Source organism: Ammospiza caudacuta, chromosome 11 (genome assembly GCF_027887145.1).
Source record: "Ammospiza caudacuta isolate bAmmCau1 chromosome 11, bAmmCau1.pri, whole genome shotgun sequence".
Taxonomy (NCBI): domain Eukaryota; kingdom Metazoa; phylum Chordata; class Aves; order Passeriformes; family Passerellidae; genus Ammospiza; species Ammospiza caudacuta.
Window position 1 is genome coordinate 23,428,070 of NC_080603.1, and position 25,632 is coordinate 23,453,701.

Here is a 25,632-nt window from a genome sequence, read left to right on the forward strand (position 1 = left end):
TGGGAGCACAGGTGGCTCTGTGCCTCTGGGAGGGAATGTGGCTGGTGACCTGCCCCAGGCAGATTTCAGCCTGGCTTTCTGAGCTTCCCTTCCTCAATTTACAAAATGAAAATCAATTAATTGAAACACACTTTGGACTGCTTCAGGGCAGGATCAAATCAGGTGTGACCTGCAATGCTAAGGAGCTGTTTGGTGTAATTAACCATGGCATTAAATACATTTATGTATTGCCTCTTGCTGATTACTGCAGGTATTGAACCCCAATGTTTTCTCCTGTTCCCTCCCTGCTGCAGACAGACATAATTTGCTGTTCCCATCCCTTTACCCTCTGTGTTAGGTCTCTGTGTTGCCTGGGGCTGCAGCACAGGGAGATGTGTGCTGTGGGGGAGTATCTGTGTTACCAGCCAGCCTCCAAAAAATGCAGGCTGTACTTCCTGGAGCATGCCCTTCCCAGACATATCTCTCCATTTCAAAATCCAAACAGCCCATATCTGCCTTACAGCAACAATTTATTAGTTAATGGAGCTTACCCCAGGCATTATGCACCTTTGGATTTTAGCATCACCCATGGGCTGTCATTAGTTTTATCTTTAATAATGCTGTTTTCCAACAAAACCTTTCTGCATTCTTGTGAAGAAAAGGTTCTGTTTCTGCACAGTCTTTCCAACATTTCCTAATTTAGGTTCACAGAAGATCTCTATAATGAGGGCACAAGATACAAAGATGTGATCTTCCTTCAGGTCAAATCATTAAATTGTCACCAATTATTTTTCTTTTTTATGGAAATATGCCTTTTCCTCTTGATACTCCTCAGTTAACCCTTTCTTGAGCTGTCCAGAGCTCAAGCTGTAGTGGGGCCAGCAGCACACCCAGCTCTGATGGATCTCCATTTTTCTTTAGAGCCTGGAAAGGGAGTAGGAGAAGTGTTTGAGTGGGATTGTGTACAGAATATCACAAGTGAGACACTAAATTCCCATCTTGGCCCACTGGGACTGATAGTTTATGCATCAATAAATAAGCAAATAATATTTCCCAGAGAGGGTTATTTAAAGGAAGGATTTTAGGAGATGGAGGAGGATGGTGGGGTGAAGCTGTGAGTAGGCACAGGCAGGGCTCCTCATGCCTGCGAAAACAGAAGGGAGAGTATTTGGAAATACATCCTGTGGGATGTTTAAGAGTGAAATTATGGGCCAAACAGAGAGGAGAGATATTTTGGCACCAAATGAGAGGTGATTCCAGGTTACTCTTTCAGGGCCCTGAAAGCAAGAAAAAAAATTACGGGATCTAATTAAAAAATATAGGAAATAGATGAGGAGCTGAGGCTGTTACTAAAGATACAGGAATGAACAGATTTTTGCAGTGTTTTGTGCTGCTTTGTGTGTTTCTGAGTGTGCAGAAGAATGAAAAGAAGGTCTGGTGATGGAGACCTGTGTGGGACAGAGGGGGCTGGTTACCCCAGCTACGCTGCAGGGGGAGAAAAAATTAGAAATGCCATTCACAGTAAAAAATGTGGTTTTTCCCAGAGTTGCCTTCAGGCTACAATATTTACGTAAAACCTGCCGGTCATCCCTCCTCGTGTGTTTCTAACAGGGTGCCTGTTGCTTGGCAATAAAAGCTTTCCAAAATGCCTTGTTCATATATTTTGATAGGAGTGAAAGTGATCCTACCATCAGAATTAATGTAAGAAATGTCAAATAACTCCCATATAGCATACAAGCTGAATAAAAATCAGGGATGGAGGAAGGCTTGTTGCAGCATGCTTCATGCTCAGAGGTTTATGACCAGGGAGGTTCTTGTGGGTTTTGTTTAACAAGGGAACCTGTATTTTTAAAGACTCCTGTAAAAAGGAGTTATGTAATTAACTCTGAAAGTCCTACATTGAATTAAAACTCATTACCCAAGTTCATAAAATAGACACTTTTCTGCTTAGGAAAACCACCCCCAGTCTAGCTCCTGAGAATAATTTTTACCATTTAGTAGATTTCCCAGATAAATGATTTGCACATGTTTTGAAGAAGTATTTTCCATTTTATTAGCTCTTTTCATGGCTCATGTTTTAAGGCCTGGCATGGGTGTGAAATCCAGGTGACATGGTTGCTGTGTCTGTACAGGTGGCTGGTGGTGAAGGACTCCTTCCTGATGTACATGAAGCCTGATTCAGGGGCCATTTCCTTTGTCCTGCTGGTTGATAAGGAATTCAACATCAAGATAGGCCAGAAAGAAACAGAAACTAAATACGGGTTGCAGATTGACAATCTCTCCAGGTAAGAAAACAACTTTGTTTATCCCTTTTAGTTTGCTCTTGCTTTTTAAGGAGAAATCGATGCTGCTCTGCAGGAGAGGTTAACAAGCCTGGGTGGCTGCTGCTGGTGTGCTCAGACCTGCTGGGAATTTGGCCCTAATGCTGATTATTTCCATGCCTTAATGAGGCATTTGCAGCTTCTGTTTGTCCATCCCTGTGGTTATTACTGGAGCCTGGGGGCATAGTGCATGCTGAGTTGCACAGTCTGGTTCAACAGCAATTGCTTAGGTAATTTTTTAGACTCTGTTCTCTTTAAGCTGCAAGAAGGGATGTTTTCTTCTGCATCCCAATGGAGTATTGCTCAAAAGACATGCTAGTGGGGGATAAAGAGATATTTAATGTTTTTATGTTAGTGCACAGTATAAATTCATCTCTTAAAAAATACAACATTGGCTGGCTCCAGCTCCAAGTTAAGCTGGTGCTAATAATTTAAACATGGGTGGGTTTTTCATGCTTGGCACTGCAATACTGTTAGTCACTCAGAGCAGCTCAGTGCTGTGCATTCTTTTGCAAACAAAGCAGCGACGTCCCTGCTTTTTGCGTAAATAAAACATGACTGGTACAGATGCATTTACCAACATGGACAGGCGGCGAGGAGCAGCCCAATTAAATGGAAATGGCTTCAGCCTGCTGCCCTGTGCTTCGTGTGTTCTCACAGGTCACTGATTCTGAAGTGTAACAGCTACAGACATGCCCAGTGGTGGAGGCAGGGCATAGACGAGTTCATCCGCAAGCACGGCAAGGACTTTCTGACGGAGCATCGCTTCGGCTCCTACGCGGCCGTGCAGGAGAACACCCTGGCCAAGTGGTGAGCACCTGCTACCTGCTGCCCTCAGCACCTCTCAGCAACACAGCTGCTAGCCTTTGGGAACTTGGGGACTGGTGATAATTAAAGAAGTTGCAAAAAAACATGAGGCTTTGTGCACCAGGGACGGAGTAGCAGTGCTGGTGGCAGGAGCTCTCAGTGTCACAGCTCATTGTGTTTTGCAAGTCAAGTTATGTTTAATTTCAAAGGTGTTGGGTATTTGTCACTGTAAGGATAAAGAGAAGAAGAGGGAATCAACAAATGCAGATCTGAGTATAGTCAGGAGGGTGGGCTGGTCTTTATGCACACAGCAGCCCCTGAGAAATCATTCTGTCCCCAGTGTAACCTGACTGCACTAATCCATTCCCAGAAGTGCCTCAAAAACTGGATTCTAGCTGGAAGCAGACCAGTACTTTCCCTGCACCATCTGCCTTGCAACAACCTCTGCCTGAGTACTTTCCATAAATCAAAGGAAACACCATTCCATCATCCTTTCCTGAGAGACAAACTTGGCTTGCATGTCAAGCAGAACCCAGGAATATTGTGTGAAGTTGCCAGAAGTGCCAAGAGGCACTTAATATTCCCTTATTGTGCTATTTCATCAAGCTACTGATAGCAGCATAGAATTCTCCCTGCATATTGTCCTGATTCTGGAAATTGAATTGTGTTTGCTTTCGAGATGAGAACATAAATGTCATTAACACAGAAGCTCATCTCTCTTCAGCTGTGTACTTTGCTTAATGAAGGGGACGAGGCATAACTCTGCACTCTGTTTGCTTTTGCAGGTATGTCAATGCCAAGTGGTACTTTGAAGACGTTGCAAATGCCATGGAAGCTGCTAAGGAAGAAATTTTCATCACAGATTGGTGGTGAGCACTGCCACGTTTGGGTGTTGCCCAGCTGTCTCTCTGGGGACGCTCCTGACAATGCAGCACTGTTCAGAGCCCTACAGTATGGCAGCTAGCCCTGCAGCCAGATGGTTTGGCAGCACACCCAAACCTCTCCTTGTGTTGTATTCAAAGGCCTTTTCAGGAGGGCTGGCAGCAAAAGCACACGCTTCAGATCAACAGCTTGGTTGTCTCCCTCCACGGAAATGCCTGAAATCACACGGAGGCAGCACCTGAACTGCACATGGCGTGGCTTGAGGGGCTCCTCAGGAGTGTAAATAGCTGCAAGTCTGAGGGGCATGGGTGTCTTTCAGTGTATCAGGGAAGAAGGATGCTCAGCAGTGCTATGGGATCCCCTTTCAGCTCCTCCTCACTGCCTTGGGAGGCCTCATGCCAAGTGTGAGAGCATCTTGTGGTGTGTCCTTTTGGTCTGCTCTTAAATGGGCCAGATAAGAGAGGAGGGGAGGTTGGTCACCTTTTCTAGGCTGTGTGTCTGCCAAAGGACCTGCTCTGCCCACTTGTTCCCTAGTTTGTGTTTATGCAGTGCTCTGGTTCCTGTTTGTGTGAGGAAAAGGGTGCCCTCACAGACTGGGCAGAGTCTCCTGGCTGGGTGCTGGTTGTGGCTGCCCATGTCTTGCCTTTTCTGGAGGTTAATCTGCCTGAGCCAGCCTGGACCTTGGGCATGGGAGGCTTCCAAGACATGACTCAGATTTCCTGTTCACCTTAGGCACATCTCTGTGCTTCTCTTTCTCTGCCTCTGAAATGAACCTCTGGCTGTTTATCTGCTGCCTCTGGGAACTGAGAGACTTAGTTTCTAGGAGGAAATTATGAGAAAACTACATACCATGTTAGCTTTTGGTGGGGTAAATCTGTTTCCTGCCATGGCCACAGTTAAGCCTAATGTTCATGGATTCCCCCTATGCAACATAAGGTGGCAGTTCAAGAACATCTCATTTCAGACCCATTGTCTCTTACTTAGTGTTTTATTCAGACAATTGTTAAACTATCATGGAATTCCAAAACTTACCTAAAATTTGATGTATAAGATAAAAATAGGATGTAGCAATATGCTTTATCCAAGCCCAAGTTGCAACGCTTGGTACAAAAGTAAAGGAATGAAATTCTGTCATCTTGCTGTGCACGAATTAGATGAGATTCCTTAACTATTTCTTGTAATCCTTAAAGCAGTAACATGTCCTGTTGAGAGATCCAATTTCTTTGTCTATGGGCAGCAAGGAAAATTCAGCACAAATCTGTTCGGTTCAGATAGCTCAGGTACCAGGAGAACTGAAATCCCAATCTTATTTATTTTTTGTGCCTGCATATTTCTTTCAGAAAATCCTTAGGGTTTTCTTTTGTTGCATCTTTCTTTCACAGATAGAGTCACAATTTCCTTATTTATACATCACTGTTCAACCTGGTCTCATGGGTTATTGAATGAAGATGAATCTGCTGGACATGTCCCCTGCCCTCTGTAATGCTCAGTTATTAAAGAACAAAGAGCAGGATATTGGAGAATGCATCACTCTGGGACATGAGCTTTCACATCCACTTTATTTAAACTTCAATTCCTTTGCTTCCCAAGTCGGTTATTTAGGCCAGTGCTTTGTTTGCAGGCTACATGTGCTGTAGTTTTTATTCTCCTTTCTTAGGCTGAGCCCGGAAATCTTCATGAAGCGACCGGTGGTGGAAGGGAACCGCTGGCGGCTGGACTGCATCCTCAAGAGGAAAGCAGTAAGTGAGCTCCAGATGCACCCTGCACCTCCCATCCAGGGGGTCATACTGGGGCTGGAGCACTTCCTCCATTCATTTTGGTAGAGATGAGAGTTAAAGCCTCACATCAGATGGCCTTGGAAAACCACGTGTTTTGATTTGTTCCCCTCGTTTGGGTTTGGAAGAGCTCAGAGGCAGAAGGTTTGATCCTCTGATTGCTCCAGGTTTGGGTCACAGCCTTGCTTTACAACTGTCTCAGTTCCTGGTGGGGTCAAAGACCTGCTGCTATCCACGTGAGTTACGTAATTTAGAGGTTACAGGGAAGGCTGAGCACTTTGTTGTGTTTATGAGTGTGGGCTGTGCTCCAGCTGTTCACACACCCTGTGATAACACCGATAACACCGCTGCTAAAAAGAGCTTGCCCATATCAGCAGAGTCACAAGGTTTGTTCCAAGGAACTTGGACCCTTGCTGTAGTAGAAGGGCAGAATTCCATGCATTCCATAGACACGGACTTTAAACTAAAAAGGGGCAGGTTTAGATTAGCTATTAGGAAGAAATTCTTCCCTGTGAGGGTGGTGAGGCCCTGGCACAGGTTGCCTGGGAAATCGTGGCTGCCCCATCCCTGGAATTGTTCAAGGCTAGGTTGACTGGTACTTTGAGCAGCCTGGTCTAGTGGAAAGTGTCCCTGCTTATGGCTGGGGGGGGAACAAGATGATCTTGAAGTTCCCTTCCAGCCCAAACCATTCTGTGATTCTGTGACGTGCTGAAATAGTCTTTGACTCTTTCCCTTTTCAAGCCAGTTGTCATCACAGTCCTCACCCCTCCACATACCTAGATAAAAAATGAGAGCTTTGTGTCTGACTGCTGTTGGTTTGGAATTACTCTTGTTTTCTGGCAAAAATGAACTGGCCACAAGGCATCACTCACTCAAAGGAGGAATTTGGCTTCTTTTTGTCACACTGACATGGATTTTCTTATGACCATAAAAACATTGTGGTAAGGTGAGTGAGGTCAGTCACTGGAAGTGCTAGCTCTGTCACTTGTGGTGTTCCTTTGACTCAGCAGGGCAGTCAGCAAGCTGATGTCGTGGTGTAGGGGTGAGGCTATCCTGGCTATGTGGTGCAGCATTGCCTTGGACTCCCCTGGGTGCAGTGGAGAGCAGAATATCATCCACAATTTGGAGATTGCCTTAGCTCTTAGTAGCAGCTTTAAGGGAATATAAATTCAACAGGTTGTGGAAAGTTTAGGTTCCAAGTTTAAGCTGGCAAACTCTAGTGCAGGCTTTTAATCCATGCTAATTTATGGGAAGTGGAGGTGTCCCAGTGTGTGACCAGTATTTGCCAAGGTTTGGGAAGCACTTGGCACATTTGAACGTGCTTTAACAAAAGTTTTTAGAAACCCTGCCATGGATACAATGCTGGTCACAAAAAGCACCATGTTTTTAGCACTGCTCAGTGTGTTCCAGGAGCTTGTTCAGCTCTACCAGCAGAAAGAACCTCTTTACTGGTGTTGAGTTGGTGACATCCCCTTCAGGAGGGGGATGTCTGTGTCACCTCACTGGTCATGTCATCCTGCAGGGACATTGAACTGAGGGCAGCCCTCAGGGCAACACGAAGCAACAGAACACTGAACTTTAGAGGATGAACATGATTGTAGTGAATCGTGCTTGCAAAATCTATCTCACAGGGTGTGTAAAAGGAGCTGCTGTAGGGATGACCTGTGGATGGGCCTTGGCATAGCTCAGACAAAACAGCAAAACCCACACAAACCCAGGTACTGAGCCCTTCTCAGAAAGCTGGAGAGCTTTCCCAAGGTTATTCCAGGCTGTGGGGGTCCCCATGGAGCATCTGGAAGAACATAAGAACAAAGAACCTCAATCAGCATTTCCATCAGCAAACACAACACATTGCCTCTAGCTTTTCCTCCCTTTGGAAACAGACACTATTGATGTGCCTGTATTCAGTGTGTTCTTTTTTATTTCTGACAGCAACAAGGAGTGAGAATTTTTGTTATGCTGTACAAAGAGGTGGAGCTTGCCCTGGGGATCAACAGTGAGTACAGCAAGCGGACGCTCATGCACCTCCATCCAAACATCAAGGTAATTGCACAGGGCTGTGTGGATGGTGTTGCATTCTGTTGTTCTAGATGGCTGGTGCTGACCCCGGTGGATTTGGGTGGGAACTGCAAGTTCAGGAGTGTTTCCTACCATTGCAGTGTGTCTGACAAGGTACACCCATATGGTGATGCCACATCTGGCAATTTCATTTCTTTAGGTTCTAATGGAACATAAAATTGTTTCATTTAGATTTCCAAAGCAACTGTTTGCCTTAATTCACAAGAAGTGTTCTTCATGTGACAAGTTAATGGGGTGACATCAAATGGAAAATTACAAATTGAGAGTGTTGTCTCATTTCAGCATTTCTGCTCAAATGTGAACGATCAGAGTCAACACTGGGCATTAATGTTCCCATCACAGAAGAACAGCATTGCACTGTACTGTGCTGTTACACTGCTCTTATGGCACCAAGCAGAAAATCAGTTGTGACAGACAAACCAGTAGATAAGGCTAGATCCAGTCTCTTAGAGACACATACACCTTAATGAGCAGTAAGGTACTTGTTATGCCAGAATAATTGATTTTTTTTCACTTGATCAATTGTCACAGGGAAGGGAAGCATCTGTTCATCATCTTTGTAGCGAAACTGGACAATACACATGAGCTGTGTCACAGGTTTTGGGAGCAGCCAGGTGAAACTTGGTAGCTTTTTCTCCAGGAGACTGATCTAGTGGCTCTAACATCATAAATAAAACCTTGAGCTTAGATACAGAAATTAGGGTTCCATAGATACTTGTCAAAAAGAAATTCCTAAACAAATGCCAAACAACTTGATTTTAAGTGGGGGGAAAAAACCACCCAACTTCTCATTTCTCTTGTGTGGTGGCAACAACCAAAGAAGTGACTCAGATCCCCAATATGTTGTTTTCTTTCAGAGCAGGCTCTGTGTTTGAAAGCTCAGCTATTACAGCTCAACTGAAGCAGTTTCTTTGACTATGGTCCTCTTATGGAGCTGTTGTAAGGGTGACCTATCCCAGCATCAGTAATCATTGCTGCTTGGGATTCCTGAAACCTGGGGAAACACCTGCCTGCCATATGCTATGGGGAAAATGAGTAGCTTCTGCTACTTAAGCAGTGAATACATCCAGTAACAACTCCAGCATTTCCCCATCACCCCAAACAGCCCAAAAAGTCTGCCCAGCTCTCTGCCTGGAAGGATTTAAATTTGACAGCGACGCTGAGCTCAAGTTCTGCTTTCCTCACAGGTGATGAGGCACCCAGACCATGTATCCTCCTCCGTGTACCTGTGGGCCCACCACGAGAAGCTGGTGATCGTGGACCAGTCTGTGGCATTCGTGGGTGGCATTGACCTGGCCTACGGGCGCTGGGACGACGACGAGCACCGCCTGACCGACGTGGGCAGCGTCAAACGCGCCTCCACCGCCGCCACCAAGTCACTGTCCACTGCCAACCTGGCTGTAAGTGGGTGCTGTGGTGGTGGGGAATGCAAACTGCCCCAAGAGCCAGGGGGTAGGAACCATGACAGCACCAACACACATGCAGCAGTTCAGCAGTGAAGACACAGGAGGGTGCAGGCATGGAGTTCCAACGTGCTTTAATGTAGGGCTATGCTGAAGGAGTCCAGGGGCCAAAGACAAAGGAGGGTCCAGGGTATAAAGAGACAAAGACAAAGGAGGGTCCAAGGTTTAAATAGACAAAGACAAAGGAGGGTCCAGGAAAAGAAGGGATGGAGAAGAGCATCATGGATGCAATGGTCTGAGGGCTCAGGATTGGTACACAGGGAAGGGACCCAAAGAAAATGCCAGGGTGAATTTGCGGGGTTGCACAAACCAATGGGAAAACAGGGAAGGAAGAACTTACCAAATATTAACATACAAGGGTAAAAGGGTTAGGGAAGGCCAATGGGCCAGTGGGGAAGACAGAACTGGGATAAATTAACACTGAGATAAATTAACATAGTGCTGCATAGCATCATGGGAGAAGCCTCTTTCCTCACCCTATCCTATGGGGAATGCCTGGAGCCTATGTGCATCTCTCCAGGGTATTGTTGTTGTCTTCTCCCCAGTAAATTCCTGGGCCTGCACAAGCAGCGTCCAGCTTGTGGCCACGGTCAGCCGTGGCAGGTCTGGGGAGGGGTGAATGGGCTGTGTCCTCTTCTGAGCATGGAGTTGGGTTTTGGAGCTTTAATGACAAGTAAGTGGTGAGAGGAAGGATCTAAGCATCAAATGATTCTTTTGGTCTAGCTGCTGAGAAGCCCTTGCTAAGGCACAGATATGAGAGCTGGGTTTCCACTGGAGCTTGGAACAATAGCCACAATTTGAAGTCTGTGTTATTAAAATCATAGAATCTTAGAATGGTTTGGGTTGGAAGGGACCTTAAAGATCATTTTGTTCCTACCTCCATCATGGGCAGGGACACCTTCCACTAGACCAGGTTGCTCCATGTCCTCTCCAATCTGGCCTTGAACACGTCCAGGGATGGAGCATCCACAACTTCTCTGAGCAACCTCTCTTTTCTTACTCTTAGAAATGCAGAGTAAGGACTTAGAGAGTGCTCTGAAATGTTTGTTGTTTGAGCCCTCAGCAGCTGCCTTGTTTGCTGAGCTTTCTGCTAACCTGGATCTGTATGCAACCACGTCTCTAAAAATTTGAGAGGTCTAGGTTGATGAGAATTTCAAGGGGAGTAATAATCCAGAGTAAATTTATGGATCCAAATGCTGATATTACTAGGCTTTCCTGGTAAGTGCCTCCTCAGTACAGACTCTCCCCAGAAAGCAAGCCTAGTTCCCACTGAAGTGTGTCTGTCAAGAGCAAAACTTGGCTCGTGGTTGTTTCTGAGCTCTGATCTGCACGAGAATCTGTAAAGGGGAACCTCTCCATACCTGACCTGCAGCCATGTCTGGTGTCTTTTCAGGCTGCAGCAGAGTCGACTGAACGTGTCCCACTGCAGCCTCAAGGTCTGGCCCCAGAGAGCCACTTGTTTGAGAGAAATGCTGATGATGCCCCAGACACATCAAAGATGAAAGGAATAGGAAAACCCAGAAAGTTTTCAAGGTTCAGCATTTACAAGCACCTGCACAAGCACGGCATGCACCACTCTGACAGCGTCAGCAGCATCGACAGTGAGTCAAGTGAGTGATGCTCAGCTAAATAATGTATATAAAGGATGTGTGGAGGTGGTGGTGGGTGTTTGTGCACGTGCACATGATTTCTAGGGCAATGTGTTCTTTGTATGGAAGGAGAGTTGACAAGTTACCTAACTATCAGAATAATAGCTGTGTGTAGCCAACATGTAAATTTGTGTCACTGCAAAATAGAGAAGAAAGGTTTTATGTGGTTTTTTTTTTTATTTAGCTAATTAGCAATTTTCATGAGCCATCAGATGATGTGATACAATGTATGTGATTCTTAATGTTTGTATTGTTGAGAAAAGTGTTTGTTCCTGCAAGAGAGAATTGAATCTTTCATTTCTCAACTTGGATTTATTATAACAAGCAAATAATTTCTGAATGGGATTATCCCCTCTCACAGACTAGTGTTAAAAGCTAGGTTTTAAATAAGTTCACATAAATGGAAATATTCCAAATTTACCCACTTACTAGAGAGGAAAGTCTGTTCAACCGTTGAATATTTAAATGCAGCTTTTTATTTCCAACATTAAAGATAACTTCAGTGCAAAATTACAAGGATCAGCTTGGCAGTTGTTCCAGAATGAAATCCTTCCTGAAAGTCCTTGGCTCCTGAAGATGGGGGAACTTGCTGGAATTTCCATCCCTCCCTGCTGGTCTTTCTCTTGCCTCTGGCTCCTCATGGGGGTCTTGGTTGCAGTCAGCTCAGGACACAGCCGTGCCTTTGTACTTCATGACATCTGTTTGGGTTAAAACCAGCTGGGTCCTGAATTAGGTCCTTTGCCTGGCAGCCACTTGCAGTTCCAGCAAACTGATGTCTGGTTTGAGTTCCTGTCAGCCAGGTGTCTTCAGACAGGAGCAGGCACCATGGTGCAGAGGTGGACGTGTGTTTGTGCCATGAATAGAGCATCTTGACTCTCTGCAGGTTACTCTGCCCCCACTAGGAGCCAGCCGAATCTAATCCAGAGTTTAAGGCCCCATCTGAAAATGTTCCATCACCACAGTGAATCCAAACAGGGGCTCGCTGAGCCTCGCGAGGGTAAGTGGAGGAAGGCAGAGCTGTGGACTCCTTCAGGCTTTAGCTGCTGATGTTTTTGCATTGTAACTATGGTAAGAGTGAGGCTGGGTGCCAGGATCAGCCTTTGCTGCTTGTTGTTCTCCCAGCATCCTTACCCCGCCTCTGTGGGCATCCTGGCAGAAGAGCCTTCTCCAGAATCTACAAATAAATAAGAATTAAAAACCCCAAAACAGCAAAACAATCCAAAATCAAACAAATGAGCAAACAAAAGATTTGCAATAAAGACAGCAGGGAACAGTTGCAGAAATAGTTCTGATTCTGGTATGTGATGATTTCAGCAGCTCTCATCCTGTAAAGGAAAGAGCTGTTACTGGAACTGGGAAGTTCTGTATTGGATATTTTTAAAGTAAGCCTCATGCAGGAAGACATGCAAACAGAGAGAGGAAGCAGCAGAGTGGCTGCTGCCAGTCCCGTGTTTGGACAAAGACTTGGGTCCCCTCTTTGTCTCCTAATTAAAAGCAAGGAAAGCACACTCAGTTGAGACAGGAGTTGAGGGGTTATGAGCACTGAGCTGTTCCCATCTCTGGACTGGTGTTTAAGGGCCTCTCCCAGTGTGGTACCCTTCCAAGATGCCTTTGGGTGCAGGAATGGAGTGAGGAGCAGTTCTTCAGCATCATCCTCTTACAAACACCTTCCTCTAAGGCATTAATTGCCAATTAGAGAATATTGGTTACAAAGTAGAGGCAGGCAACAAAGCATTTCCATGTCTGTGTGGAGACAATGTGCAGTCTCCCCCGTGGCCATTCATGCTCACTCATGAGTCACTGTGCAGTCATCAGAGCTTGTGTTGGCCTGCATCCCACACATTGCCATTCCACCCAGGCCTGTGGAGTCAGTGATTCCCCAGCTCCACCTGGACTCTCACTAGAGGCTGGAGCTTCCCAAGGCAGCTGTGGTGCAGACCTGCTGCATGGCATTTCTGGCATGGCTTGGCTCAGCTCGGCTTGGCAGGGTCACAGCAGTGCTGGCAGGGCTTGCTTTGTGTCCCCTGGTCTTGTGCTGCTGCCAGTGTGTGTTTTGTTGACTGTTTAAAGTTGTTTTTTCTGTGTACTGAGGGGTTTTGTGGTTACCTGGTGGTGTGGTTGGGTTAGGAGGAAGTTTCTGCTCATGGCATTGATGTATAATTATTGCATTAATATTTGGTGTCATGGATGAAGGCTGCTCTCACAGTCAGGAAATAACACCAGGTAACTGTTTATGGTCTAGGCCAACATTTTTGGATTTTTTTAAGAGCCTGGAAGAAGAGTTCACTGCACTTAAATATGTGCTCTGGAAAAGGGATCCTGTTAGGAGGGAATATCCCTGCATACAATATTTCAGACTGTTCTCAGTCAACACTAATTTGGAATTCAGGATCTATTTGTTCAACATGTGAAATTGTATCACAAATGACACTGCTATTTGGAAAAAACAAAATGATACTAAGAAAACCCACAATACTTCATGAGGGAACATGAACATCTCATTCTAGATAATAAATACTACTTCTATTAGAGGAGATGCACCCTGCTAGAGAGGCAAAATAATAAACTCTCTAGCAGAGAAGATAGAATTAGTTCACTATTAATGTAAAATACGTGAAGTAGATGATATAGATGATTTGCCATATGGGAATATTTAGATGTTATTGAACTGGGAAAGGCAAATGGTTATAGGATGATGTCGTCCAAGATAAAATTCAGCATCTGCTTTTCATTTCCATAACAGACTCCTATTTATAACCTCTTCTGATTATAGAAGAAATACTAAAATAGGGAAGAAAAAATGCTGACATATATCCCTTGAAAGTAACAGGAGGACTAGGGAGAAACCAGCTTCAGCTGCTTGGGACTGGCAGGTCCCAGCAGTGCTGTTCCATGGCTGTGGGTCTCTCACTGCTGTGTGCAATGGATGGCCATGACTTTGGAGCATGCTTTTGTTTTGTTTGCCTGCACAGATAAAGGATCCATCCGTAGCCTGAAGACAGGTGTTGGAGAGCTGCTTGGGGAAACCAGGTTCTGGCACGGAAAAGACTATTGCAACTTTGTCTTTAAAGACTGGGTTCAACTCGACAAGCCTTTTGCTGGTGAGTGGGAGTCTTTGCATTCCCCAAAGTTCCTTCTGTACCTTTTTGGTCTTAGATCTTATTTTTTCCTGCCTCCAAGCCAGAGGTAACAAGGCTGGTTTGGTTTGGTTGCTAAGAAAAAGCAGCAAAACTCCCTTTGAGGGAGTTCCCTTTGAGGGAAGTCATCCGCCTTGGGGGTGCTTGGTGCCCGAAACCTCACTGTGAGGAGGGGGATGCTGTGCTTTTCCACACTCATGTCCTTTGTCTGAGGAAGTTGAGCCATGCTCCCCTGTCCCCCAGACTTCATTGACAGGTACACCACGCCCAGGATGCCCTGGCACGACATCTCCTCCGTGGTGCACGGCCGAGCCGCGCGCGACGTCGCCCGGCACTTCATCCAGCGCTGGAACTTCACCAAGGTGGGTGTCCCCTCACTGCTGGGGGCACGGAGGTAAGCACAGCCTTGCCTCATCCCCCTGCAGGCATCTCTTTTATTTCCTTGTGTTGTTTGGTATGTTGCAAGCATTTTTTCTTTATCTGTTGCAAGCATTTTTTCTTTATCTGTTTCTTTCCCCCCTGTGCAGATTATGAAACCCAAATACCGGTCCCTGTCCTACCCATTCCTGTTGCCAAAATCTCAGCAAACTGCTCATGAGTTGAAGTATCAGGTGCCTGAGGCTGTTCCTGCCACAGTCCAGGTGGGTGTTGGTCTCCTGCTCACATACTGCTCAGAGGGCTTGTTCTGCATCCTCCCATGAAATTTGAATGCCTGACAGACCCTCTGCAGAACTTGAATTATAAGATGCAAAACTCTTGTCTAATTCAACTCACAGATTAGGTGATCAGATCCTCAAATGTAGTAAAATAAGGCAACACTTTTAGTAGAGAGGCATTAATTTATATCTCCACCTTTGAGGTAAGGTGACTAAAGTGTCTGCAAGTGGTGGGAACACTGTGACTTTGCACAGCTGTGTGGTTTAATGGTTTGTTTTCTGCTGCTCTTCCTCTAACACCTAACATTTGGGCTTTATGATTCAGGAAGGCCTTATGGGTTGAGGTTACCCAGTGAGTATTTATCTCAGATCTCAGAGCAATCTGCCAGGCCCTGGCGCCTCACTTAGACGGGTGGTGGTCAGTGAGAGCCCAGCATTAAGTGGAGCCTTGGGGCTGGAGTCTTGCTTTCTGCCTTGAGCTTCAGCTGCACTTTATTATGCAGCCCTACACCCCTGTGGGTCCTCTGCAGTTCCACAAATCAGCCCAGAGTCTGATTTGTGACAATCAGTCTCACAGTCAGAATTGTCAAGATACCTCTGTTTAAAAGCCCAGTTTGCTCTGTCAAGTGCACGTACTTGAATACTTGAATATTGCTGTTACCCAGCAGAAATAGGAACTTGTTGAAGAGTACAAAGTCAAAATAGTTATGCTGAAGTAGCAAAACCATTGTGTGTCTCTGTGGATGAAAGATGTATGAAGCAAGAGCAGTTAGACCAAAACCAGGAAAAATGCATGACTTTGCTCTTTGTAAGGAGTGGTCCACCCAGATGACAGCGCTGCTTGGGGAAGCTTAGTGAAATAAGATGCTTTTTTCTGGGTTTGTGGGTTGCCAGGGCATTGTCTGCTCCTCTCTGTGTGGTGTGAGGGATGGGCAGCACAGGGATCTTTTGTCAGGGTTCTGGGGTGTTTTACATCAGCCTCCAAAGCAAGGCTCCCAGCTTGCTGGGAAGTAGCCCCTTCAGGCATCATCCTGTTCCCTGTGGCTGTAAATGCCTCCCTGTCTGTGTCTGACTCCAGCTTTTTGGGAAATCTTGTTCTCATGGAATTGATGGGGCTTGTGTCCCCTGAGCACACTTCAACCACAAGATAAGCCGCAACTTCTAAATCACGGGGTTTGCTGTAGCAAAAAGTTAAGCTCTGCTGATTACAGAACTGGAAGCAGTTCCCAAAGGGGAAATTAAACTGAGAAGAACCTGGATGCAGCTTCTCTCCAGCCCAGCTGCAGAGCTGCTGGCTCAGGGCACCAGGCCGTGGGAGAGGAGGATGGAGCTCAGGCGGTGAGTGCGGAATCCGCAGGCTCCGGTGATGGGTGAGCACTTGGAAAACCAGCCTGGCCACCACATTGCTGAGGCATTGCAAACAACTGATACATCCAGGAAATAAGGGGCTGCTCTCAGTGATGCCATAAACAGCAAAAAGAGAGCAGGTTTGTCTTGTGAATTATTCATTTGAAACTACCTTGCTCATTTCTTATTTATGCATCTGTCAAAACAGCCCTGCATGTAGACAGATAAATAAACCTAGGTTATATTAGGCTGCAGATGGGTTGTTCTGAAATGTACCAACCTTCCCAGTATGAGGGAAAACTGGTGGGGAAGAGCATTTGTAGTGCCAAGTGTGGTGGAAGCAGGAGGGAGGCTCCTCTGCCCAGGCTGGGGCACCGTGTCTGGGTGCAGGTCTCCAGGCTGCTTCAGCTGGGTTATGATTTCTGGGTGACCTCCTCAAGCTCCAAGGCAGGGATTTGCAGGCACATAGTAAAATTTGGATGGTCTCCTCTCTAATAGCCACACTGGCCTGGTTTCCCTTTGTCCCACACAAGTGCCCTGAGCATCCCTGAAGTCCCACAGTGAATCCAAAAGTGACTCAGTCTCTCCTCCTGACGGAGGTTTCAGATTTGGCTGCTGTAGGAAGTGGAGATATGGGAGGACACCTGCAGCCTGGATCTGAACTCCCTCTCCTGGTTGTCTTTTTCTGGAGCTCCCAGGGGAGCATACCTGTGTGACTTCTCCTTTTCTGCAGGGACAGAAATATTAACATCTTGCCTGTCCAGTTTATTCATTTTGGCGAAGAGGGCACAGGTGTTTGCATCTCCTCTCAGTGGTATAATTCTGCACAGAAATAAGCAAATATCCTAAAATCTTTTACCAACTTTTTATCCAGAAAAACTACAGCAATATTCTTGTTCTCCTCAGTATTGAATCCTTTGGCTGGCCAGCAGCCAATCCCCTGTTATCTCCATTTGAGTACTGTGTAGGGATTTTATAGGCAGCAGTTACTGCCCCAAGGTAAAATCCAGCATCCCAGGACTGTCCTTGGCTGTGGGGTGATTGAGGAAAGCCTGGCTGTTGGATTTCTTGTTTCTGACCTTGTTTGCAAATCTGTCTTCAACTGTGGGCAGATCAGAGGAAGGGAAAACACAAAGGATCCTTGGGGATTGCAACGTTGCTGCAAGCCCAAACCATTGACCTGTCAGCAACAGATTCCAGCCTCATTGTACCATCTGGTTTTGCTCTCCTCTGTGAGAGGAGAGGAGTAGGAAAGCATTTCTGGGAGGACAGAGCACTGACAAGGGCTTTCCCCTGGGCAGGGAGGATGAATGCAGTGTGTGTGGGAAACACTGTGGAGGTACAGGCTGGGAAGGAGAAAAGGAGTCAGGCATGCTCTCCCATCCTCTTTCATTTGAACTTGCAATAAGCAACATGATTTTTGCAAGAGCACATTGATTTTTGCAAGAGTCAAATAGAGATCTGCCAAAGGCACTGCCCGATTTTTTTTCCACTATTCCATCTCTCAATTTCCACTCCAGAGTTTGCAGTTATCTGCCAAAGCCAGCATTGCAAAAGATGTGATGTGGTGAGGCAACTTCCCATTCCTGATGGAAATGCAATGAAAGTTTAATGCTCTGGCAGCAGCTGACGCCCTCACCTCTTTGAAGTCTGCGTGAGAGCCCTGCTTTGCTCAGGGTTTATGCACCAGCCCTCAGCAAACATCACATTTATTACCCTTGTATCAGTTAGAGAAGTTAAAGAGATGACAAGCTATTGAGAGGCTCAGGGGAGGGGAAGGGAGAGGCTGGAACATGGAGACTCCAGCTCTGGAAGGGAGGGGCTCTGCTGGGCAGCCTGTGGCCTTTTGTCCCCATGAAATAGTTTGGGTTTGAACCAGCTAACTTTAAATACCTTGGCAGGAAAGAGAGGTGTCCAGAAATGTGAGGTGAAACATCATTGATAAGGGAAGGGCTGTGTATCACAGTTCCAGGTGTGGGTATGTGTGAGTGCCACAGCTTTGTCTCCATGGGATGTTGCCTTGGTGGCATTGCTGTCACAGACATCTTGTATGAAAAATCCTTTCCTTAGGATTTTTCCTCCTGACAAGCTGAGAGGCCTCAGAAACAAAATGTAAACAATGGTTATCTGCTGCTGTGGAATGCAACAGGTGCATCTGGGATTGGTTTCATGTGGTTGTTTCTAATTAATGGCCAATCACAGTCAGCTGGCTTGGACTCTCTGAGACACAAGCCTTTGTTATCATTCTTTGCTATTCTATTCTTAGCCAGCCTTCTGATGAAATCCTTTCTTCTATTCTTTTAGTATAGTTCTAATATAATATACATCATAAAATAATAAATCAAGCCTTCTGAAACATGGAGTCAAATCCTCATCTCTTCCCTCATCCTCAGACCCCTGTGACACTGTCACGCATTGCCCTGTGGCTGCAGACCTGTTAAAAACTTTATTTTGAGGAAGTCCTAGATGAAACACCTTATACTCATTCTGTCTCATCCAACATTTTCTGACACCTCCTCTTCCCTTTGCAGGGGGATTTGAGGTTGTACCTGATGGGAGCTTTTTGGGTGGTGCTGTGCCAGCTTTTTGTAATTAGCCATGACACATTGTTGTGGGGTGAGGCAGAGGGATGGTGGCACTGTAATAGGGGCAGCCTGGGGTGTGGAGTGAGCTGGGTGCCAGTTATGTGGAGGGGTGAGGAGGAATGCAGGGAAGGGCAGGTGGATGATGGGATGATGCACTGGGAAGTCATGGTGCTGCAAAGGGATGGTCCTGAGTGATGGTTCTGTTGTGTTAACTAGCAAAAAGAAAAATTTAAAAAAATCAGATTTTGTGCACTAGAAAGCTACAATCTGCCACTTTCTGAAGTGCAGTTCCAGATTGCTCTGCTGCTGAGCTGCATATGGAATAATTAGCCTGCTTTCAACCCTGAAACACTGTTTTTTCTGTTCTTATTAATGCCAGTAACAGCTTATTAATGCCAGTGGTGGAATTTTGTTCAAGATCTCAGTCTGTTGTGGTGCTCAGTGTTGTTTCAGCAGTGCCCAGCTTGGGATGAGTGGGAACTCTCAGCCTTGGCTTTGTAAACAAAATGAGTGATTAAACCCCTTTGGCAATGATCAGCATGGGTTGCAGAGGTTTGTTCAGGCAAAGGGCAGCTGTTTGGCACTGCTAAAGGCTGTGACAGCCCTTGTATTCAGGTTCAACTCACTCCAACATTTGTGACCCCAACACTCAGCTGAGGACACTGCAGAGTGCACCCTCCTGTTGGCCAAGAGAGCAGCTGAGAGCTGCAGGGTCTGTTTATTACTGGGAAAAAGAGATGTGGGAGAGTTCCTGTCCAGGTGAAGGAATTTGCTCAGGAGCCATCTGCTGTTGAGCAGCCATGGCAGCACCAGAGATCCTCTGGAGATGAGAGGATTGGTCTGGTGGATTCCCAGGAGATCAGGATTTTGCTGGAACTGACACACACATTTCACAGATCCCCAGCCCCTGGGTCTTGTGCTGTGTGGGACTGTCCCTGAGTTGCAGTGTAATGGTTATATTGAGATATTTTAAGGCTATTGTTTCAATGTTTTTGTCTTGACAATGTTTAAAGAGAGAGGCTAATGGTGAGTAACTATTCTCCCAAGCAAGTACTCTGCCAACACTTAATTAAAAACTACATTTCCATCTAGGAAAGCCTCCCTTGGGGTGGAGTGTGGCTGCCTCTTGACTCAAAGGGCAGGAGCAGGAGGTGCCACAGCACCTCTGGCTGGGGGGGACAGGATGCTGACTGCTGTGGGGCTTGCTCAGCCTGGCCCAGACCACAAAGGTTGTTTCTGATATTGGTTGGGCTCTCTTGCACAAAAACTGCAGGGTGGAGGGGCAGGGCATGCCCTGGCAATCCTGCAGGAATCTGCTTTAAAAGTGGATTTCCAGTAAAAACTAAGAAATAAATGTGGGCAGCTGAACAAAAAAAAGAAATTAAAAGTTGTATCATCACAAATAGGATGGCTTGTGCAAGAATTTGGCAGAAGAAACAAATGACCTCAAGTGCTGAGGGCAAAGGCATGGCTGCATTATCAGACTGACTGTATGATTCTGTACAGCCTCCTTGGGGGAAAAATACCCTGCCCCAGCTGGAGACCAGCTTTGGAGTGCTGGGCAGATCACTGATGGGGATGTGCATCCCTAAAGCTTGGAAATTTAGGTTCTTTTAAAAGCAGTTTATGGTAAGACCTTAAGAAAGGGCAAGCATCTGGAGCTGCTCAGGTGGGAGAGCCCAGTAGTACAGCAGTGGAACAGGGCTCTTATGTTTTTAATCAAAACATTGCCAAGCATTAATAACATTTCTGCTGCCCTCTCTTACAATTACAGATGCTCTATAAATGTTGAACCTACTACCTAATTTAGTGACAGCCTGGCTGTGCCAGGGAAGAGCCTTGGCCCTGGGATGATTCAGGTGCCATGGTGCTGTCCTGGAGGGACAGAGCTGAAGGTGTCTCTCTCCTGCTCTCCAGGTGATCCGCTCTGCTGCTGACTGGTCTGCTGGCATCAAATACCACGAGGAGTCCATCCACAAAGCCTACATCAGCGTGATAGAGAACAGCAAGCACTACATCTACATAGAGGTCAGTGCCAGGGAGGGCAGGCAGGAGGGTCCTGATGCTCTCAGCATGGCTTGCAGCCACCAGCAGGGTGATTACTTCTTGAGGTTTGATCCTCAGTTTTTAGGCATTTAGACAGATCCTGTACCTTCAGTGGTTTTCAGGCCTGACTGATGGCTGTGTACCCTGACAGCCATCTGACCATGTGGTGGAAAAAAGTGGACCTCTCCTTTATAAGGCTCTTTGGAAAATTGCCAGCAGCTTTCATGGCCTGTGCAATAGTCTCCCTGTCCCCTCTGTGTCCCTTGTGCATGCCCACACCTCCCACTCACAGGGCAGCTCTTCATCCACACAGCCTTCAGCTGCAGCAATCTCTTGTGTCAGAGTGACACTCAGTGCTGGCTGAATGGAGATGCTTTTTCTCCTCTTTTTTTTTTCCCTTAGGCTTTTGTTAGGTTGCTCTTTACATGAACTTTCTAAAGAGTGTGATTAATAAGGACTAATTCATTCCTTGAGCAAGCATAGACACACACATCATTTAATAATAATTTAAAAAAGCCTACAATCCAACGGCACACAAACCCAGCTATCTTTGGTTGCTCTTGGTCTGAAATAAAGCATGCAAATACTTTGGGTTGGTTGCTGGCAGTGTCTGACAGTAGCTTCTCTTGCTTTTCCTGCAGAACCAGTTTTTCATTAGCTGTGCTGATGACAAAGTTGTCTGGAACAAGATCGGTGATGCGATTGCTCAGAGGATTCTTAAAGCTCACAGGTAACCTGTTCTTGATGAGGCACTGGAACTCTTCAGGTGCATTTCCATGCTGTGGTGCAAAAAAATAACCCCTCAGTGGCCACAGCTGGACAGTAGCTGTGCCAACACAGAACTGATGGGTGAAGCATCTGCATTTGCAGCAGTGAGACTCCCAAGTGGTTTCTTTGCATCTATAAAGTGATTTTCTGGACTTACCCCAATAGAAATGTATTTTTAACTGCAGAATTTGTTTAAAGACAAGTCTTTTGTGCACTGGTTCAGTGACACCTTTGCTCCATTGCCAATTTGCCTTGAGCTGGGTGGTCAGGCATTTTCATGGGTGGGAAGTGTGAACTGGGATTTGTGGTTTATTTAAATAATCTAGAGAGGAGCAGCTTCAAGCTGGGGAAGCAAACACATTTTGAGGATTTGACTGCAGGGTTCTGCTATTGTTTGAACAACTTTTTCTAGTACATGCTGCAGGGTGTTCACCACCTCCAGTCTTTGCAAGGGGACCGCTGTTTGTTCCTGGATGGATTGAATCCAACCATGCTTTAGACACTCCTTCAGCACGCCTAACCCTGTGCTAACATTAATGCCACAGGTTGTGGCTTGTCTTCACTTTGATCCTGGGCACCCTTGCTCAGGGTTGCTCCCCAGGAGTGTCTTTGAGACATACATTTCATAGCATTAAACTGTACCCTGCTCCTGCTGGGCTGAAATGCAGGAAACTTTCTAAACTTTTCCCTTTCATCTCTCATGGGCTGTTTCACCACACACGGAGATGTTTTCATGCATGGATTATTTTTTCCATATTGTAGTTGTCCAGAACTCTGCAGGGCCTGCTTTTCCAGAGGTTCTTTCTCCAAGGTTGCAGGAATTCTGCTCTTTTTTGCACTTGAGCTTGGAAATTCCCACTTGGATAAAGGCATCCAACCTGAGACACCAGAGTGCAGGACGTGTCTGCAAGGCCACAGGAGCTGCCCTGGGCCAGGCTGTGTTCAGAGCACTGTGGATAGAAGAGCACTATTGCAACAGGGATGGCCAGGGTGTTATCTGCTGGGCCATTAACAACAGGGTGGAGTTGCCTGTAAGCTGCAGTGAGTAGCCCAAAAAATTGAAATTAGCTAAGGATGAAAAGGTGGGATGGATTTTCTCACCTATGGTAAATGAGGAGCAGTGCCAGTGCTGCTGGAAGTGCTGTTGCTGTGTTTGTAGTGCAGCTTTGAAGCTCAGAGGCAGCTGGACAAAGCATCTTAGGGCACCTTCCAGTGCCTAAGGGGACTGGAGGAGAGCTGGAGAGGGACTTTGGAAAAGGGCATGGGGTGATAGGACAAGGGAAATGGCTTTGAAGTAAAAGAGGATTAAATTGAGTATTGGGGAAAAAATTCTTCCCTGTGAGGGTGGTGAGGGCTTGGCACAGGCTGCCCAAGAAGCTGAGGCTGCTCCATCCCTGGATGTTACAGTTTTCCCATTTTATAAACTTTATTTAATCTGTCATTCTGTCCAGATACTAAAAGTCTGTCACAAAAGGGGGTCACACGGATTCTTAGTGACCCATTTCCAGATACGATGCTCACTTCTTCATTACTCCAATTGTATGCCAGTATTGTGCTGGCTTAATGTTGGCAATTCCTAACTGAATATTAGGTTCAAAATCTGCATTACTGAAGATTTAAAAGTAAATTCAGACCTAAATGGTTTGTATCATAATGCTAATTTTCCAAACTGCCCCAGGATAACAGCATTTAATTATAAATTAAGGTCTGTAGTGAGCTTGTATACTTCTCACTCTTCTAGACTAAATATTTTCTACTGATGTTATTAATAATGTTCTTTTCTTGGTTTCCTCTTTTTTTCATGGATGGCTCTCTAGGCAGTTTAGTAAACACTGTCCTTATACAAACAAGCTGCTTTTTGGGGAATGCTTTTGTTGGTAGACCTTTCTCATGATACAAACAGACTTGGTTTCACAGTCTCTTGTGTTTGGGTAAGGCCTCATTAACTATTTCTGAGCTCTGCTGGTGAACCAGAGCCAGTCTGCAGTGCCCAGCACAGCTGGAAGGAAGCTTTGGTTGAAATGAGGCACACAGGTCCTCATTGTCTCCCTCCCAGCTCAGATGGGACCCCAGTGCTTCACAATTCCCACCCCCCTAAATTCACAGGCATGGCTTGCTGAGGAAGGAGTGCTGCTAGCAAAAACTGCAGACTGGCTCTTCCTCAGAGTGCTGCTGGAATGGTTTTGTGCTGATCAAACTGTGTTTGCCATCTAGTGGCAGCATCCTTCCATGGAGCATCATCCTCCTCATCCTCTTCCTTCTCCTGCAGGGCACAGAGCAGGGAATTCCCAGTGCCCAGGGGCACCTGGAAAGGGCTCTGAGAGCAGATGCACCTGGCATTTGTCAGCAGAGGAAACCCAAAGGGAGCTTTGAGAAAGTGTGCCATAATAGTAGCTTTTGTTCTGAATGGGGTCAGGATTAGGGTATTAGGATTAGTTTGGAGAACTCTGGAACGGAGATTTTTGGGTGCTGTGATGTATCAAGGATATATTTGCCTTCCCCTAATGATCAGTGTTTTGCTTGTGCTCTGAACTTTTTTCACCTTTTGTGGAAACCTTTGTCCCGTTTGCACTCTCTCAATCTTGGGTTTCTGACTTCTGAAAAGCGGGAAGCAGTGGGAATGCTGGGTTAGCTTTTGGGTTTCTGTAAGCTTTGCTGTGCTCAGCCAGGCAGCTGTCCCCACCAGTCTGCACTAGGATCAGTGTGACTGGCCTATTGGGGTGCTCAAACAAACTTCTATAGTGGCAGATACAATCTGAAAAATCCTTAGCCTGCCCCTGAATTTCAGTAAAAATGTGTTTCTTTTCCTTTAGCTTCTTTTGTTGTTAGCTGTGAGTAAATGATTCCTTCTGCTCCTGAAGGAGCTCTCAGAGCAGCACTGATGGCAGGTGATGATTTCCTGGAAATGCACTCCACACTTTGCTCCCTTAAAATCTGTGTGGTGGCCTTGGATGGGAACCAGCTCAGTCATCTCAGGGGAAATGAGGCTGAGGGTAGTTCACCTGGTGTGAAGCTGTGCCTTGCCCAGGCTGACATTCCCCACGCTCTCTGTTCCAGGGAGAACCGGCGGTTCCGAGTGTACGTGGTGATCCCGCTGCTGCCCGGCTTCGAAGGGGACATCTCCACAGGAGGGGGCAACGCCCTGCAGGCCATCATGCACTTCAACTACAGGTACCTCACCAGCTGTCAGAGCCCCCTGCACACCCCCACTGCTGCAGGGGGTCCCCAAGCCCCCCCTGCCATCCGTGGGACCAGCAGGGACAGAGCTTTGGGCAGCCTGGTCTTGGGGAAGGTGTCCCTGCCCATGGCAGGGGCATGGAGCTAGATGAGCTTTAAGGCTCAACCAACCCAAGCCATTGTATGATTTGTTTTCTGTTGCTATGATATTTTCTGAAAAATCCTTTCCTTAGGATTTTTTCTCCTGAGAAGCTGAGAGGCATCAGAAACAAAATGTAAACAATGGTTATCTGCTGCTGTGGAATGCAACGGGTGCATCTGGGATTGGTCTCATGTGGTTGTTTCTAATTAATGGCCGATCACAGTCAGCTGGCTTGGACTCTCTGTCCGAGCCACAAACCTGTGTTATCATTCTTTGCTATTCTATTCTTAGCCAGCCTTCTGATGAAATCCTTTCTTCTATTCTTTTAGAATAGTTTTAATATAATATATATCATAAAATAATAAATCAAGCCTTCTGAAACATGGAGTCAAATCCTCATCTCTTCCCTCATCCTAAGACCCCTGTGAACACCGTCACATTTTCCACTTTGCTGATTAATCAGACTTGCTGACCAAGATTTATCTCCAAATCTGCCTTTTTGGTCAATACTTGGCCTGGCTCTGCCTGTTGGCCCCATGCAGGCAATGGCATCTTCCCCAGCTTGAGTCCCCTGCTGCAGGATGGATGTTTTGGGGGGGCACTTGCAGTCCAGCAGGTCTCATAGGAAGGACTGAGATGCAGTAGGGTGAGAAATGTAGAAGGCAAAATGGCCCAAGATGGTTTTACTGGAAAGCTGCTATGTTATGGTATGGCCAGGGCACAGTCAGTGTGCAGAGACTGCTGCAACCCTCAGAATGAAATTCCCCTTGTCTGCTGGCCTGCAGGGCTCCTGCTGCACCTCCAGGAGGCTGAGGGGCA

At 46.2% G+C, this 25,632-nt stretch overlaps 1 protein-coding gene across 3 annotated transcripts in view; it reads left to right on the forward strand.

Annotated features, from left to right (window-relative positions):
* The window catches only part of PLD1 (phospholipase D1), a 62,858-nt gene that overhangs the window by 26,763 nt on the left and 10,463 nt on the right, over window positions 1–25,632 (forward strand). For 2 of the 3 annotated variants that reach the window (XM_058812639.1, XM_058812637.1), the window contains exons 9-22: window positions 2,112–2,264; window positions 2,961–3,110; window positions 3,893–3,976; window positions 5,647–5,728; window positions 7,697–7,807; window positions 9,031–9,243; window positions 10,700–10,916; window positions 11,839–11,952; window positions 13,928–14,056; window positions 14,336–14,454; window positions 14,620–14,733; window positions 20,598–20,708; window positions 21,368–21,456; window positions 24,552–24,665. In XM_058812639.1, the coding sequence (XP_058668622.1) occupies window positions 2,112–2,264; window positions 2,961–3,110; window positions 3,893–3,976; window positions 5,647–5,728; window positions 7,697–7,807; window positions 9,031–9,243; window positions 10,700–10,916; window positions 11,839–11,952; window positions 13,928–14,056; window positions 14,336–14,454; window positions 14,620–14,733; window positions 20,598–20,708; window positions 21,368–21,456; window positions 24,552–24,665 (1,800 nt within the window). The remainder of the gene's footprint in view (window positions 1–2,111; window positions 2,265–2,960; window positions 3,111–3,892; window positions 3,977–5,646; window positions 5,729–7,696; window positions 7,808–9,030; window positions 9,244–10,699; window positions 10,917–11,838; window positions 11,953–13,927; window positions 14,057–14,335; window positions 14,455–14,619; window positions 14,734–20,597; window positions 20,709–21,367; window positions 21,457–24,551; window positions 24,666–25,632) is intronic. The other variant, XM_058812638.1, reaches the window with a different exon arrangement.